Source organism: Pygocentrus nattereri, chromosome 18, assembly GCF_015220715.1.
Source record: "Pygocentrus nattereri isolate fPygNat1 chromosome 18, fPygNat1.pri, whole genome shotgun sequence".
Taxonomy (NCBI): domain Eukaryota; kingdom Metazoa; phylum Chordata; class Actinopteri; order Characiformes; family Serrasalmidae; genus Pygocentrus; species Pygocentrus nattereri.
Genome location: NC_051228.1, coordinates 29808552 through 29825818, shown reverse-complemented (window position 1 = coordinate 29825818; position 17267 = coordinate 29808552). Strand labels below are relative to the sequence as shown.

The window sequence follows — 17267 nt, the reverse complement described above, 5'->3', positions numbered from 1 at the left end:
ATGAGCTTAGAAACAAGGTCAAATTGTATGCCTGATCGGTGTCTGATTACACACCTAGTCAGTTATGCTGAAGCTACCTTGGTTATATTTCTTAGCCTAATACATATAAAACTAATACAATGGCTGTGTGATCTGTTTGCTTAGTAAATGGTAGGTATTGCAGTAAGAGAATACTGATGAATGAAAACAAGAAAATTAAAAAAATAGTCAATTCTTTTGATTATATTTTGGGGGTAGAATACTGTGCAACACATTTAACTGCCATTTTAATATTGTTCATGTTTGTGTGCTGTGTTTAATCACTATTAAGATATTTATTACTGTATGCTTTAAAGTGCTTCAGCCACAAACTATTCATTATTTTAATTATACTGTACATGCATCGTCGGCACTTTTTTATTTTGCACTGTTTTGCACTTTCTGGTAGAGGCGACATTGCATTTCATTCCCTAGTATTTATATCTATCAATATAAAACGGCTTTTGAGTGTTGCTAAGAGGAAGGTCTACCTATAAACTATAAAAATTCAGTGTGTTGGCATTCTAAAATGCTTCGCACTGGGTGATAAATTAGTATAAACAAACAGTTCTTCTGCAAGTCTAGTCCACTGCCGATTTGGATGTGAGCGCTCCAGGGGTTAGTCAAACAGTTTACTAGAAAGAAAAATGAATGCACTGTGCTTTAAGGAGGAGTTTTTTATGTTTTGAGATATTCCTATGTAAAAGATCTATTTGCAGGTTCTATTTTATTCTAATGAACCAGTCTCTGATAAGTGAGATCAGCTGAAAACCATATTGATTTCCTTCTGGATCAGCATTTCGGATAGATTCTGTGCTTAAAACTACTGTGTATGACATGGCACTGAAGAAAGCAAGCTTTAAGTATTCATGCACTGCTTATGTCATTCGCTGACCGTGTTTGTGGGTTGTAGTCTGTCTGTGTGCTGTGGCCTTCACTCTTAAATAGTCTTTCAATGGAGCAGTGAAGCTTCAGCCCACTTACACACTCTCTCCAGCCCCCACACACACTCAAATACACTCACGCTCACACTCTGTCCAGCTTTTCGTGCGTCAGAACTGAAGCTCTTTGGTGATCATATCAGCCATCCAGTTTTCTGCAGCCACTTAAACCTACCATTAGGGGGGGTTTGGATGACTAAAGTGACTAGCAAACTCTAGTGAGTGCGTATATGTGGAAAATAAATAGATATCAAAGTAATTTTCCTGCGGCGTTCTTTTTTACAGTGTTATTTATAGTTATCTACCCACACAACAGGTACCATTTTGAATTGGTAGGATCCTAGTTGCATGGTCATGTTTGGTTGTTCTCCTTGGGAGCCTCAAAAATGGCATACTGAATCCAAAATCCATACAGATCAGCAATAAATTGTCATATCTAACATGAAAAATTATTAAAATGGAAAATATAGAAAAGGTCATGTACACCAAAATGTATGTATCATGCAGAATTGCTTTATAATAGTCCTCAATGTCAGTTTGACTATGATTCTTACAGACAGTTCTTTACTGTGAGTTTTCTGAGCTGCTGTTATTGGCTTCTCCAACTGAGAATTGCTAGCCTACCCTAGCACAGTATAGTGCCTGAAGTACAGAATTGGTAGAAACAGCAATGAACAGGCTGGAGGTGAGGACATAAATCAGTATTTCTCCTAAAATGTGAAATTTGAGATGAAATCAATTCAATAAGACTGCCATGAAATACAGGCTTGTAAGTCTAACTGAGTAGGTTTTGAGAACTGCTGTAGCAAAGGGCCATTTAACTGACATGCAAAACATCTAGTCACAGATCTTTTAGTGTGACATGTGCAATGAAAATAAACCTGGTGTATTGGTTGACAAATGCATGAGGATATTTTGTTAACTTGCTACAAATGGTCTAAAACAAAATATCTGAAAAATGTCAAGATCGTGTCTTGGTTCAGAGACTGGCCTATATTTCACTCTGAAAAATTCACTACAGAATAGGTGCAACTTCTCACTTCTAGCATTTAACTTGATAAGCAGCTATATGTTTCCCTTTGGACTCAATCTGACAGCTGTAGTGATTTTGAGCATGCAGTTTACATTAAACAGTCTGTGTAGTTCTGTACTGAAATACAACAAAAAACACTTCTACAGTGCACATCTCATAACTCATTTGCCAATCCTAGTGCAACTTCCAAACACAGAAAAAAGACATGCACTTTTAGGTTCCACTATTATGAACTGATAGCCGATCATATGTAATGTCACTTGTTCATTGGCTTTTCTTTTGTTAACTGCTGGGCAACGCTAGCACAGGAAAAATAATTTGTGCCATTGGCTCCTCTGTTGAAAGCTACTATATAATCCTAGCACTGGAAAAATAATGTGCGCCCCTTGGCTCCTCTGTTGATAGCTAAAGTCAATACTAGTGCAGGAAACCATTGGCTCCTCTGTCAAGGCCCTCTAGCCAGTCCTGTTCAGGAAAAGTATCAGTCATTCCAGCACCTGATATTCCTGTGGTTTTGAAGCTGTAGAATTCTATGAAAGAAGTTAATTTTTGGTGTTTTCCTGGTGGATTGCATGGAGGGGGATGGTAAGTAAATAGCCGGTGGGCAAGAAGCGTGTGGGTCCGCATCTGTAACAGCGTGAGTGCAGTGAAATCTATGCTGCTTTTCAGCGGACTTTAGGGAACAGAGGCTTTCAGAATTTAAAGTGAGTGCAATCTCTTTTGTTTGTTTTCCCATTTTAAATTAGGTTTCACGATGATAAATGTGAGGAAATACATGCAGAGAGAGAGACAGTACAGAAACTAGGAGGCAGGTAATAGCTTATTGAGATTCCTGTGGCTGCTGTAGAGGGGAGAGGTGTCTGGCTGTATCAGTGTTGTGCTGTGGAAAGGTGAGGCAGCCAGCCAGAGGGGGATATTGTACCTCAGCGAGAGAGCCAAAGAGACAAGGAGAGGGAGATTAATGCCAGTGATTTTGAGTTAGCAAGACTTGTACAGTCCTGAACTTGCTCGCGCTACTCCACAATCTTCAGGACAAGTCAACAAATATCTAGTCACTCCAGAATTTTTGCAGTTCATAGTGAGTTCTAAAACTGAGCAACTTGAGTTTTTAGTTTTGGATCCATGTTTTCATGGTTTCTCACATAATTTTGCAGTTAGTGGAGAAAATGGTGAGCTCTAGTCTTCTAGATGAGTTTAATGTGGGCTGTATTTGTTTCAGGGTCCATGTAATTTGTGATACTTTAGCCTTTCCAAAAAAAGCCCCCCCCCCCATGTACTTTTGTATGTACAGTGTCCCCAGAAAGCATGTGAACATTTGTACCATATTAAAGGTGTATTAAGTTCATTGACCATTTCAAGAATCATTGTTTTTTGGCAAAGGTATTATTTCAAATGGTGGCTAATTGTTATCATTTGCTGCCAAAATGCTTTTGTACATGATCATGAGTTCATGATCCCATAAATAAACACACCAATGTAAGAAAAACAGCCCCAGACTTTGCCGTTTTCACCTCTGTGCTTTGCAGTAATCTTAATGAAGTCTGGTTACAATTCTTCTCCAAGCTTTCTCTACATAAAGTGTCTACCATCAGTTTGATGTTGAGAACTTTTTAGCAGATACTTTTTGGGACCACTGTATGTACAGTATCTCAAGAGATGCTGTGAGAATGTTCCAAGATAATAGATTTACAGATCAGTAGCAACAAATTTCTATGCCTATCAATTTATTGTTTTTATTAACTTTGCTGTTTGTGTTCTTTTTGTTGCTTGAAATAGACAGATCTGCGCAGAAATGTGAATAATTACTTTAGGATTTCAGCTACATGTTTTGGTCCAGTGGCCTTGTACTAAAGGGGTTTATTTATTATTTTCCAATGTAGAGTGAAGTGCCAGTCATATGAGGAGTAGTCGCCATCTAGTGGTTGAAGGATTAGCTGCAAGATGCTGCACTTCTTGATGCATCAGCAATGCCTGTAATGTTAAGACCTGTATAAAACCACTGGCGTTTGAAGGTGTTATTAAAACCATCAAGTTAGAGTAGACTGAAATGTACTGAATGTACTGAGAGGTTGAATGGCTGTATTTAGTCACAGTTTCTGTTTTCCATGAAGGGGCTGTTTATCTCTACTGTGTCAGACTAAGCTACATGCTTCTGAGACATGGCTTGGCCTGGGGAGAACTCTCACTGTGGGCTTAACAGTTAAACTGGCCCAGTTAGAGAGAGGAGAGGAGTGAGGCTGGGAGGGAGAGATATTGAGAAAAAGCGAAAAAAAGAGACAAAGGGAGAGGGATAGAGGACATGATGGGGAGGAAGAAGAATAATGAGAGGAAGAGAGTTCTGACTTCTTGTGGCTTTGTGTATGTGTTGACATACATTCTAGTAAGTGGCTGAATGTGTCCTATTTATATGCAAAAGTACTGAGTGCAAAAACCACACTGAACACATCCTTTCCCCACCTAATGTATAGGGCTGTGTATTTGGCTAGATAAACCCCATGGTTCAACATATTAATGTACTAACTCATTGTTTTGGTAATATCAGAGAAAATGTTGACATTGCAAGAATGTCCACAACCTGTCTGTGCAAGTGTGGACAAGCAGAGAGAAAGAGGGAGGGAAGAGGAGAAAATTAGAGAATGACCTGTCTCCTTATCATAAGTAGGTCAGAGAGGAGTCAGAGCAGAGCTAAAGGCAGCGCTGGTGGATTAGCCTGCTGCACTAAAAAAGCCACGTCTTGAGCATTGTCACTTTGTGTTATCATCTGTAAACATCTGAGAGCAGCTGTCTCTGTGCTCCATTTGAAACTGTCTGAAGTGTCACAGCTGGAGGTTCACCTTTGTTTAATTGGCTTGGTCTGATGGTCCATCTGTATATGACTTTACCATCACTTTCTTACTCTTAGTCACTTCATACGTCTACATTGTTAGAAACACATTATAAACACATGATTATGATTAGGGCAAGAGGAAAGGTTGACTTCCCCCCAGACTGTCTCTTTAAATCGGACCCTACCTTTGTAGTCCATCAGAAAGGCCTTGTGTGACCTCCTCAGGCATGCTGAAGACTGGTCCTTGGAATTAGAAAGTCAGAGATATCACTTGTACCTGAGACATTGTTACCTATTCAGCTAATCTTCAGCTTGAAATATTTGCCTAAACCTGACTCGGGTCTGGTTCAAATTTTTAGTTGGCTAAAAACAGCGCATCTCACACTTTTAATAGATTTTACCCTGCATTCATCCTGCATTAGTTTTCCTCCATTCTTCCCTCCTACTTTAATTTTTTTGATGAAGTTAATAATCTGGCATTTTTCCCCACATGTATTGTTGACTGAATTTAGCAAGATGTACAAGGTCTGCGATTGTGAGAAATGGGCCCATGAGGAAGATCAGTTGATTCAGGAAATGCTGATGAGGGGCATCACTGTCAATTGCCTGAGTCTTTATGACTAGTAATCCATTGTTTTGTTTTTGTTTTAAAAGACTAAACAACAAAATTGTGCTTAACTGAAAAATAACTATTTTGGTATTATTTGAACCTTATCGCTGCTGTCAGAACAAAACCTCTTATCCCCAAAATGACAGCTGTACAAGGAAAGGAAAATACTTTAAATGTAATTCAATGGAACCAGGTTTTTACCAAGTCAATTTGGGTCATTCCTTTTGTTCCATTCAAATTTATACACAGTGTTAAATGCAACAGGCATTTTCAAACATGACAACAGTGGAGAAATTAGGTTTTGTTCCGACAGCAGTGGTATTAGGCTTGCAACAGATATTCAGTTTCACATGAATCCCTCGGTAAAGTTAAAGGGGAATTCCACCACTTTTTCCAGAATTCCTCTATAACTCGTGGTTAAGATATGATCAAAGTCATTCAGACTGATTGGGGTCAGGCTCAGTTTGGGTTTGGTTCAGATTCTGTTTTGGTTCAGATTCTGATTTGGTTGTTGATTCTCAGGCTGTTTTGGGGTTTAAACCAAATATTTATAATTATAAATAAAATCTTCATTGCAAAATGTCATGTTTACAGTAACGTCAGCAGAGCTCCCTGATTGTGACTTTATAGGTCATTAGACTATTAGAGCTTTCCATGACCCACTGTATGAAGTGTGTGTAGTTTTCTTGCTTCTGCATGGGTTTACGTCCCTGTGCGCATATGTGTGTGTATGCTCCATCGCCGTCTCTAGGAAACCACTCAGAAATGGGACAAATACTGTGTAAGTAGAGCAGTCCCCTATTGGGCATCAGCCATTGTGCTGGAGCGTATGCTAGACTGCAAGCCAGCGACCGTCCGTCCGACTGGCCTGAGTGTGTGTCTGTGTGCGTGAGCCCGCCTCTTGCGCGCGTGTGTGTATGTATACAGTGTTGTAGGGCGGCGTGTGTGATAGGAGAGATGCTGAGCCCCACGGACTCTGAGCTAATGTACTATTGGACCTGTATGTACAGGGAGCCGAGGAAGATTGTGCTGCATAAAGGCTCCACCGGCCTGGGCTTCAACATTGTGGGTGGCGAGGACGGCGAGGGAATCTTCGTCTCCTTTATCCTGGCCGGGGGTCCTGCAGATCTCAGTGGAGAGCTGCGGAGAGGAGACCAAATCCTGTCTGTAAGTCTGTTCCCGAAAAAACACACACGCCACAGAGACAAGGACTTATAAACCCAAGCCTGTTGTTGTGACCAGAATGAGGGTTTGAATCACTGCTTGATGGTGAACTTGCTGTCCATTTGCAATATTGGTTATACATCATTCATTATGTTTCTCTCCTCATATGCATATATATATATATATATATGTGTGTGTGTGTGTGTGTGTGTGTGTGTGTGTGTGTGTGTGTAACTGTCTACATATAATGAGAATTTTAAGCATTACCTTTTCTCAAACCCAAATCTTAACATCAGTAAGGAAAAAGAAAAGGTTTGTGCCATTTCTAAAAATGAAAGTACTAGACTAAGTCAAGATAATTTTGCCAGTCCTGGTATTGTAGGTTAGCCCTGTGTTCTCTGATTTTCCTACACAGTCAGGAATGGTTTTGTCCAAAAAATATATTTAATCAAACAAACGCTTTACATATACCAAATAAGTCATCAGTTTATTTGTATTCTGTTTTTTCCATTGCAGTGTAGATCCTCTGTCCAACAGCAGAGGGAGCTGTTACACCTAGTGTATCAATATGAGCACATTATCATCAAGAGCAGGAAAGTTAAAATGAAGAATTTTTTAGAAGGTCAAAAATAATTATGATTGCATCGCAAATAGTACTGCGTGTATTCTGGAGTAGTTGCATAAATTAAACCCTAGTTAGTTGGGGTGAATAAGTCTGGTCAGAGGGCTAATTAGCACTGTCTCTAAATTCTCAGTTTGAAACCTAAGAACTGTGTACTGCTGGAGGTAAAACTCCAGAGTCTGGTCTCCTGGGGCTTAACTCATCATTAGGGCTCATCAGGGCCGTATTATCAGGCCCTCATGCGTAACTATAGGGAGTAAATCTAATTGTGGAATGCCACAAACCACCCCTAATCAGACACCTTCAGTTCTTGTATCACTCATAATCAAGAGTCCCCAGACCACTCCAAATCAGATGGGCTCAATCATTACCCCACTCACAATCAGTCCTGCTCAGTCTGCGTGTTCTAATGAGAGACCCTCAGTCTGTTTAATGCCAATCACTAAGAACTGGCTGCAGTACTTCAGCTCAGAACAGTTTGAGTTCAACAAGACACTGTAGAGTGAAAGAAAGAGAAGGTGAAGTGGGTAGCAGAAAACAACTGGAAAGAGGGAGATGAGCAGAAATAAACTGAAGAAGAAGAAGAAGGAGAGAGTGGAAAAGTGGAGACAAACAAAGGGAAGGACTGAGAGGGAGAAAAAGAGAGGGGAGGGCAAGAAAGAATGGGAAAGAGACAAATGAAAGAGGCAGAGAGAAAGACTGAATGAGAAGCCATGGAGAGATAAGGAAAGGGGGAGGGCTTATCGAGTAATCTAGTTATTATTTTGATAGTTAATCAGTTAATGTTGTTTTGATATTGTTTTTAAAGATTAAACATCAATATTGGGTTTAATTGAGGAATAACTAATGATGGTGTTCGTTTCCCACACAATGTATAAATTACTGCAGTCGGCTCTGCTTAAACACAGGCATTTGAAACTTGATCAATTAAAGGGGAAGAATAAAAACAGAAAAGTGGAGAAAAAAGAAAGGGGAGGGCCTGGGTGGAAGAGAGGGAGGAATCTAGAAAGAAAGATAATGGCATGCTGGCCTGATTTGGAGTCTAAGAATAACTCTGGTCTGCCTCCTGAGTTCATGCTGTCAAATGAGTCTGAGTACACAGGACATACTGCAGACATTCACATACACATGCACACAGGAAAGCTGCATGAACCAGAGTGTACAGTAGGATACGACACGCATGCTTACTCGCACACGCTTGAGCACACGCATGCTGATGCACACACACTTCACCAGCCTTCCCCATGGTGAGCAGAGTTAGCGCTCTGTAGGATCCCATTATGAGTGCTTTATAACAGTGTGGCTCTACCACATGGTGTGTGCCAGCAACCAGCTGCAGAGTTACTTTCTCCAACCTAATCCCACAGTTCCAGCCCACAGCCCTCTGCTTCCAGCAGGGATGCCCTCCCACATACTTACTAGCTGCTTCCTTCACTGCTGAACCTCTAAAAATGTAGTTATTATTGTTATTCACATTGCAGAATTACTTTCATGTAATTGCCTAGTAGAGTTATTAGTTACATAATTACATAACTTTGGTTTCTGATAGCAGGTAAACTGGGTTCCAGAGTTTGATGGAATATGACATAGTGCTTAAGTTCTGATTCAGTAACATTCAGTAACAACTTCTATCAAAATGCAACTCTTTCTTTAATAAATGTAAAAATATGCTGAAGGAAACAACGTAAACAACACCTAGGCTAGTAAAAGTCACAGCAAGAAAGACTGTATTCCCTCATTCAGACAGCCAATTGTTGTGTTCAGATGTTGTCTACATAAAACTGTCGCATGTTTATACTGATCTGACAGACAAGTTATTATCTGTTATCCAAAATGAATAAGATATTCATTGTGATAAAACACAGAAATGTGCACTGAGAAATGATCTGGTTTGCTGTTTGTGCTGTGTTGCCTCAATGTAAAACATTTTGTTATTTTTTATAGATTTAGCTATAAGCACATCTTAAACTGCAGAAGAAACTTTAGACACATTTGACTTTAAGTTGATGGATGCAGTGGACAACAGACAGATATTTGAAGTAGCCTACCACATCATGTGATAACACAGTGTAGATGTTAATTCCAATATATGATTAGAATTTTACCCATTAATTAAGAAAATGTAATTGTTGTGCTCAGCAAAGTCTGTTACATAATTACATTTACTTTAATTTTTCATTCTGTACTGATGGGTCGAGTTTCTTTGATTCAGTGTCAAACAATGAGAAAAACATGGAAATTTTTTTTTATGTTTTTCTTTTCCTCAAAACGAAACTGCACCACAATTAACATTTCATCAAATTAAAATTCTAATATCTTCTAAATATAAACACAAATATAGTATGAATGAAAGTTTAGAACCTGCATTTTTGACATCATTTCTCTGCTTGTGTCAATAAGCTATGACTGAAAAATGGTCATTGATTTTCTTAAACCACCTGATCAAGCTAGGGGTGCAGTAATCAGTAATCATCCTAATCAGATGCCCAAACCAGCTCAACTGGTTCCTCTCAATGTGGAGGAGTAGCAGCTCTACTCTGAGCTCCTCCTGGATGACTGAGCTGCTCACACTATCAAGTAGAGTGTGGCCCACCACGCTGCAACGAAAGCTCATTTTTGCCACTTGTATCTAATTTTTTCGGTCATTACCCAAAGTAATGACCACAGGTGAGGGTTGGGATGTAGGCCAACCGGTAAACAGAGAGCTTTGCATCAGCTCCCTCTTCATCACTACAGAACGGTACAGTGACCGCATTACTGCTGCTGCCTGTCCGAGCCTGCTGCTGATCTCACGATCCCACTTCCCATCATTCATGAATGAGAACCTAAGATACTCAAAGAAATAGTTCACATAAAATTACAACATGCTTTTGTTATCATCAGTGAAAACTGCAACTTTTGAGGGTTAATTTGATCATATTTTAATTGTCCTATTGCTTGTCGTGATGTGATTATTTGTTTTATTATTTATTTACACTAGTAAGCAATGTGGATATACAGCTGATTAAAGCCCTTGGTTAATCAATGTTTAGTTGTATTTCTAAGTGAAGAGTTAAGTAAGTTAACGCGTCCTCAACAGAGAACACACTTCTACACATTTTAATTCACATGGCCTGTTTATTTGCTGAGTTTATCATAATGAAAAACTCAGCAAATAAACAGTCAGTGTGCATTAAAATGTGTAGAAGTGTGTTGTCTGTTGAGGACGTGTGGCCGGTGAAAATGTTGTGGCACATTTTATGTTTTACATTTTATATTTTTCCAGTTTGTTAAACCCAGCAAATAAACTGACGCTGTGCCCTAAGGTTACGGTAAAATGCCATATTTAAATCATTTGAAATTGCAAAATGAGCAAAACATATCATTTGACAGGGGGTATTCAAACTTTTGCATATGACTGTAGGTGTGTACTGAGTTTGCTCACCAGAATAATGTAATGCATATATATTTCCATACAGGTAAATGGCATTGATCTGCGAGGTGCCACTCATGAGCAGGCTGCAGCTGCCCTCAAGGGGGCAGGACAGACGGTCACCATCATTGCCCAATACCGGCCTGAGGGTGAGTGTCTGACAGCACTCCTGACCAATCACAGTGGCCAGAAGTTACAGTGACTCTTAATTCAGCAAGCCACTCTGAGGTCATCCGTAGCCCCAGGCAGAACAGGAACACGACTCACACAGACATTTTTGGGGCAATCCTGGCCCTGTACACTTTCAATCCCTCCCAACTTTTACAGAGTAGCACGTGGCCCCTGGACGTTTTTTTTTTTTAAAGCTGCCATGTTTGATTAGTGTGTGTACTGGTTTGGCTGCTGCTCTGGACTTTAGAGATACTGACTCATCTGTCTGGATGCTGATGAAGTCAAGGAAAACAGATGCTTCAGTTTTACTGGCCACTTGTTACCTTATGGTCTGAAAGGACTAGGAATCAATCCAGAACTGTGGTTGCATTACTGTAACATCTCAGCTGCAGTCAACCAATTCATAATAATATTTATTAGCATAAAAGACAAATCCTAGCATTACTTTGAGTTTAAATGTAACTGCTGATTTGTAATCATATTATTTGTAAAGCATATTCACAGGCCTTTTAGAGAAAGTTATGTTTATAAGCAGAGTTGCAACTTTTGAATATTGTATTGAATGTTGTCATGAATATTGTCCAGCTCACTTCCAAGCTCAAGGTGTCTCCGTTTGAATAGCAGTAAGTAGTGCAGGAGATCTTTTTAACCACTTTGTTTAAAAAAGGAAGTTGGTCAGGTTTTGTCAGTGATGTGGGAGTGATCAAGGTTTTAAAGCTGCTCAAAACCACATTATACTGGTGCATGCACTAAACTCGGCCACTCCCATTTTATTATTTGGTACAGTCTAAATATTTGTCGTCCAGTTCTGAACATCTAGCTATCCAGTGTGCTCTCATAAATCTCAGTAATAAATGCAACAGAGAACATGCTAGTTAGCAGTGCAGAGCAGTAGGACACTTATTTGGACTGCATGTGGAGACAGCTGTGCTCTGTCATAATCTCCATTATGTCCAGTGTGGAGAGCTGGCAGCTGCATGTTACTGATGAAAACTAGCATTTGGCTTGATAAACAAATGTTTGTTTCTCTGTGACAGTTGGGCACTATAACAGTAAGTAGGTATAACAGTATTTAAAAGTTGGTGCCGGTATTTCAAAATGATGTGTCAAATTTTTATTACACATCTAAGCAGCCAAATGAATACATTACACCCAGTTCTATTTTAGATTAGACAGTGTGGGACCTCACCAACAGATGGTGCTGATAGAAAGAAGGGAAAATCGGAGCCATGAAAACCTGTTACTCTTCTACACAGGTGTTAAAAAGGGGATACCACCCAACCCTATAAAATTCATAAAAGCAGGAAATGTGTTGGTTATTCAAATGGTTTTCCAATATTGTAATTGTCGAATGTATAGAATATTGTCAAATATTTGCGGCAGCCCTGTTTGTAAGTATTTAGAATCTCTTTATCCTCTCCAGGTGAGATGTAGTAAGAGGTTTGTGGGAGATCTTAAAATTTTCCATAATGACCCATTTTTTCCCCTCCCTTTGGCACTGAGTATGGTGGTGATGTGAGGTGTGAATGTGTCTGTGTGAACGTGTGCTGAGCATGAGAGAGCAGAGGTGTTCTGATGTCTGCTCTCTTTTTTTACTCGTCAGAGCTTGCATTGTGCTCTCCGCGCCGGGCCCCGCCTCCAGCCGCAGGTTTGTGCCATGCGATCAGTGCCTGGGCTAAGAGCTACCTGCAGCCCCAGCCCCACGCATACACATACACATGACTGAAACCTTCAACAACCCAACAGAACAGATGTTCAAGATTCCTTCAGTCATAGTGTTCAACCAATTGATGGGTCCATGCTTCACCCACAAATGCATTCTTTTCTTAGAAGCCATTATTTTGTCAAAATACCTACATTGAGCTTTATTAATTTTAAGTGATATTATACTTTATATGCCTCTAAATCTGTTAGAGTAGGTATTTTTTAGGTATCATGTGCAATATGCTGAAACATAGAGAGACTTTGTGTGGCATGTCATTTTTAAATATTAAGATTTACACTACTGCTTTTAATTGTCTCCATGCCATTCTGTCACCAAGAAGCGTGACCTTGTTACTATAGCTTGAGGCAACGTATGATTCTGCTTATTGTTTATCGTAATGTATTGAACAAGGCAATTATATAGTAATGTAGTAATATGATAGAACAATACCATGCTTTAGTAGTTAGAGGTGTAAGATGTTAATTTAGCCAACATTAAGAGCTGTTCCAGGTGAACCATCTTTAAACACCTTAATGACACAATTAAACACCCAAGAAATAACCTTTCATTTAACATTAGTAACTTAATATGACAAAAACTTTGCTCTATAATTTCTTTAGGTAGAATGAGGTTTTTTCCAATGTTCTGTAAATCTTGTCCAGCATTTATGACAGACTGCCTTTGTGGGTGGAGCATGGACAATGCTCAGGTCATTACTCTTAAACTTGAACCATAATGTTCTAGAATGTGCCAGAAGGATTCCAGAACTCTAGTTTGTGTTTGAGTCTGGCAAGTTTTCAGTCGGGCTTTGGGGCGCGGGCTTGGTCTTGCCCAGAGGCTGTGCTGATCATGGGGCTCTCACACAGGGAGAGGGAGGGGGAGAGAGAGCAATGTCTCTCTGTTTGTGGACCACATTACTGACCTGTGTGCACTTTTCCCCTCTACCTCTGCCTGCTTGCAACCCTAATCCCAGCCACTGCTCTCCTCCCTGCGCTTGCCCTTGCTCTAACACCTAGCTCTAACACCTAGCTCTAACCAGCATACTGCAGCACACACGCTCTAAAGCACACACAGCACGCTCTAACACACAACCAGTCTGCACAGCACTGCAGGATAATATAGACACAAAATCAGCTACTTCACACTCAGCACTATAGAAAAGAATCGTTTTATTGACAACGCGTTCATATAGTATTTCTCACCTAATAATTATAATTGATAATCAGTTTTGGGTAGACTAAATGTAATCTAGAATATGTAGGATAACTACCAAATGCTAATAGTTTGTAATCATTTGGCACTAGGAAAATACACGTAATCATTTTGCAGTTATGTTTTTTTAAAGATTACTGTTTTTAAGAATTACATTATTTAACTTCATGCTAATCTGTTATGAATCTAAAAGTAATTGGAAGTAATTGAAAGTAAGCAGGTAAAATAACACCTTTGAAGTGAACTGAAAAATTACATTATTAGTTGTGTAATCTGTAATCACTACCGGATTATATTTCTCAGATAATCCAACATTGAATTTCTTTGCATTTAAGCCAAATTCATACTGTAATAAAACTCTTAAAAATGACAACTCTGAAAATGACTCATTGCTTGATTTGCCATAGCAAGTTTATAGCTTAATCAAACATGACAAATTTTGTAAACATTTACATGATTTTGTTTAATTATTTGAAATTATTTAAAAGACACCTTCAGTTTTTCATATGTGGGGCACTGGTGTTATCCACTAAGATAGCCATTTTACCAGTTTTGCATTGAAAAATTTACCACTAAATTAGCAAATGTAATTTCTCTTATCAAATTGGTAATAATAATTTACCTTACAATTTATCTCCTATTAATTTATTGGTAGTGCATGCAACCCTACTTTAATAGAAAATGTCACAGGCAAGACAATAGCTACATTTACATGCACACCAATGGTTCAATATTAGTCAGGCTAAGACTGCTGGTCTACCAGTGGGCTTTATTATCATAGTCAAACTTATGGTCCCATGCCCTATTTGAGCTGGATTAGTTTTAAAAGAGAAGGTGCAGTAATATAATTTGTTAGGCATTTGACTTTCTAAATTCTTCACAATGAAGTTTCTGTGTAATTTCCCCAAATTCCCCTTCACCAAAAATGTTGTAGATGACAGTGGCTATGTTTGCAATATGTGGACAAAAGAACTATGTCAAGCCACTGTCAGTTGTCTGAATTATAAAAAATACAGACCTTACAGATGTACTGGATTAAAGCCACTTATCTTATTAGCAGAGGTAGGTAGAGTAGCCTAAATCAATGCTCACATAAAAGTATGGATAGTTGCGTAAAGTAATGACAGAAGTAAAAGGTGAAAAAAGAACAAGAACAATCTAAGTAGAAGTACAAAAGTATTAGGTCAAAAATACTTCAGTACTGAGTCAATTATAGAACTGCAGTGGAACTTCCAGCATTTGTCTATAGAGGAAGTGGATATTGTTAGGCTATTTTCTTCTCTTTTTCAGATTCTTTTTAAATCTAAAATTAAGTGTTTAAGCTCTAAAGTCAGCAATGTGACCAATGAGATGTTTAGATAATTATTTGCTCACAAGGACACTGCACTGGCTCTCTTTTCCTTCCTTATTTCTTCCTCTGCCCACTGTTCCCTCTTCAACCCTGCTGGTTCCTCCACCTTACATACACCCACAGACACACACACTTGCACATCATGCGCAGAAATTCAAGCTGTAGTGCTGTAGTGATGCTTTTTTGTACAGAAGACTCAGGCATTTAACTGTCTTTGGGTCAGTGCATGTTTGTTAGACTATGTCCTGCTGTTGCCACATAGAGGTGTTAATTAACGTGTTCGAGCATCATGTATATCTGGTATAATTTAAGGTCTGTGCCATATCCTGCTAACATTAAATCCTGCTCTCATCTCTTCCTCATTCTCTGAGTCTCATGCTGTCATCTCTAATAGCAGCGAAGCTAAGCTGAAACTGAAGCTTGCTAATGCGGCACATTATTCACGATAAGCTTTTTGTTCTGCTGCAGTGCAAACACAGTATGTGAGTATAACCCAGGCTAGCTAATCACCCTGGAACATCTGATACAGTAGCATCATATGCCTATGGAGAAAGCTGCATAATGCTCCCCTCTAGATGTGGGGCAGGCGGTGCCGCACCCTTGTCTATTGTCTAACTGATAGAGAAAGATTTAACACATATGGGTCAATGCTTAAATTCCTCACTTCGTCATTCTCACAAACTACATAACGAAACTATTTGCTTCATTGAAGCTTCAGAATAATTAACAGTAGTTAATAATAGTAACTAAAAAATGCACCCACAGTTTAAGGATTCAACCTGGGTAGCATTAGGACCCAGAGCAGAGGCTCATTCAGGTATGCAATAGGTGAAAGGGACTGTCCCTCTTGAAACTGCAATCCAGATGAGCTAGGACATTTATTCTGAACACTGTTACATATGATAGAGCCAAATGTTTATAAAACATAAACAAGATTTATATTATTTATTGAAACAAAACTTTATAGCACTTTAGTGGCCTGCACTGCCCTTAGGCTGCAGAAAAGGGCTGAGCAATATGACAATATTGATAGTTATTGTGATAAATTATGTCAAAATAAATTTTTTATGAACCTATCGTTGATATCGTCAGTATTTAAAAAGACTTCCTGAAATCTTGTTTGTTTACATAGAAAGCATAATGCATCCTGTTTAGTTGGATTTAGAGCAGTATAAGATGTGAAAGGCTAAATACAAAACATTAGATTCATTAATGTTTAGTAGCTTTTCTAAATGTGGCACTTTGTCTGTTTTAACTTGATGTCAGAAGAATTATATATTGTGACATTGTGTAACATGTAAACTTCTTAAAGTATCATGGTATTACAGTGTTGTCCTATTTCCTAGCTCTACTGCAGAACATAGTAATGCCAAAGGTACCAACTGTCAAATCTTTAGAACCAGTTAAGGGCGAGATACACACGGTTATGCAAATAAATTGATACTTCAGCTCATTTTATTGTGAACCTCAAAGAATATCTGGGGACAATGAGGCCATGTTAGGCAAAATGGTGAAATCTAAGTAGAGTTTAGCCTTGAATCCCTGGCAATGCAAAATCTCTTACATTCATTTAACCATTTGTATGGAATCAGCCCTCTTTCTTGAAGGATGTCTCCCATTTTTCCAGGAAAGGATGAGTTCAAAGAAAGAGGTGCTAATTCAAAATGAACATGCAAGTGTGTCCTGTTTGGAAATCAGAGATGGATGTCCTTTATCGAGTGAAATGAACCTGAAAGAATAACTTTGAGCTCACTTTAATATCCATTTTAGATAATGTTAATGCCACTGGATACAGAAGCTTGTTTGGGAGATGGATCTCCTTTTGGGATCATATATGTAGGACTTTCTGCTGACAGTCTTCAGAATGTAATCTTATTGAATGTGATGGAAACCATGAGACCCTATAAAATATATGTATATACATATATCTGTTCTGTGCCCAAATTAGTACATTTTATGGAAATATTTCAACAAATGATGCCAGTTATTATAATGCAGGTCTCTTTGTTCTGTAGACTAACTGGCACTACATTAATGACATGACTAAATCTACCAAAGGATCAGGTACAGATCACCTCTTATCCCATATAATCCCATATAGCTACATTTAATAACAAATGTAAAACCTTTGTCTTCATTTTATTCATAAAAATATTTAGTTTTCTGACTGAGAAACCATAACAAGAACTATTTGTTGAAAA

The 17267-nt window shown here is 38.7% G+C and overlaps 1 protein-coding gene across 30 annotated transcripts in view; it reads left to right on the top strand.

Annotated features, from left to right (window-relative positions):
* The window catches only part of dlg2 (discs, large homolog 2 (Drosophila)), a 355760-nt gene that overhangs the window by 291031 nt on the left and 47462 nt on the right, over window positions 1-17267 (top strand). For 19 of the 30 annotated variants that reach the window (XM_017692676.2, XM_017692665.2, XM_017692664.2 and 16 more), the window contains 3 exons: window positions 6440-6596; window positions 10674-10776; window positions 12402-12446. In XM_017692676.2, the coding sequence (XP_017548165.1) occupies window positions 6440-6596; window positions 10674-10776; window positions 12402-12446 (305 nt within the window). The remainder of the gene's footprint in view (window positions 1-6439; window positions 6597-10673; window positions 10777-12401; window positions 12447-17267) is intronic. The other 11 variants (XM_017692671.2, XM_037547053.1, XM_017692666.2 and 8 more) reach the window with 1 other exon arrangement.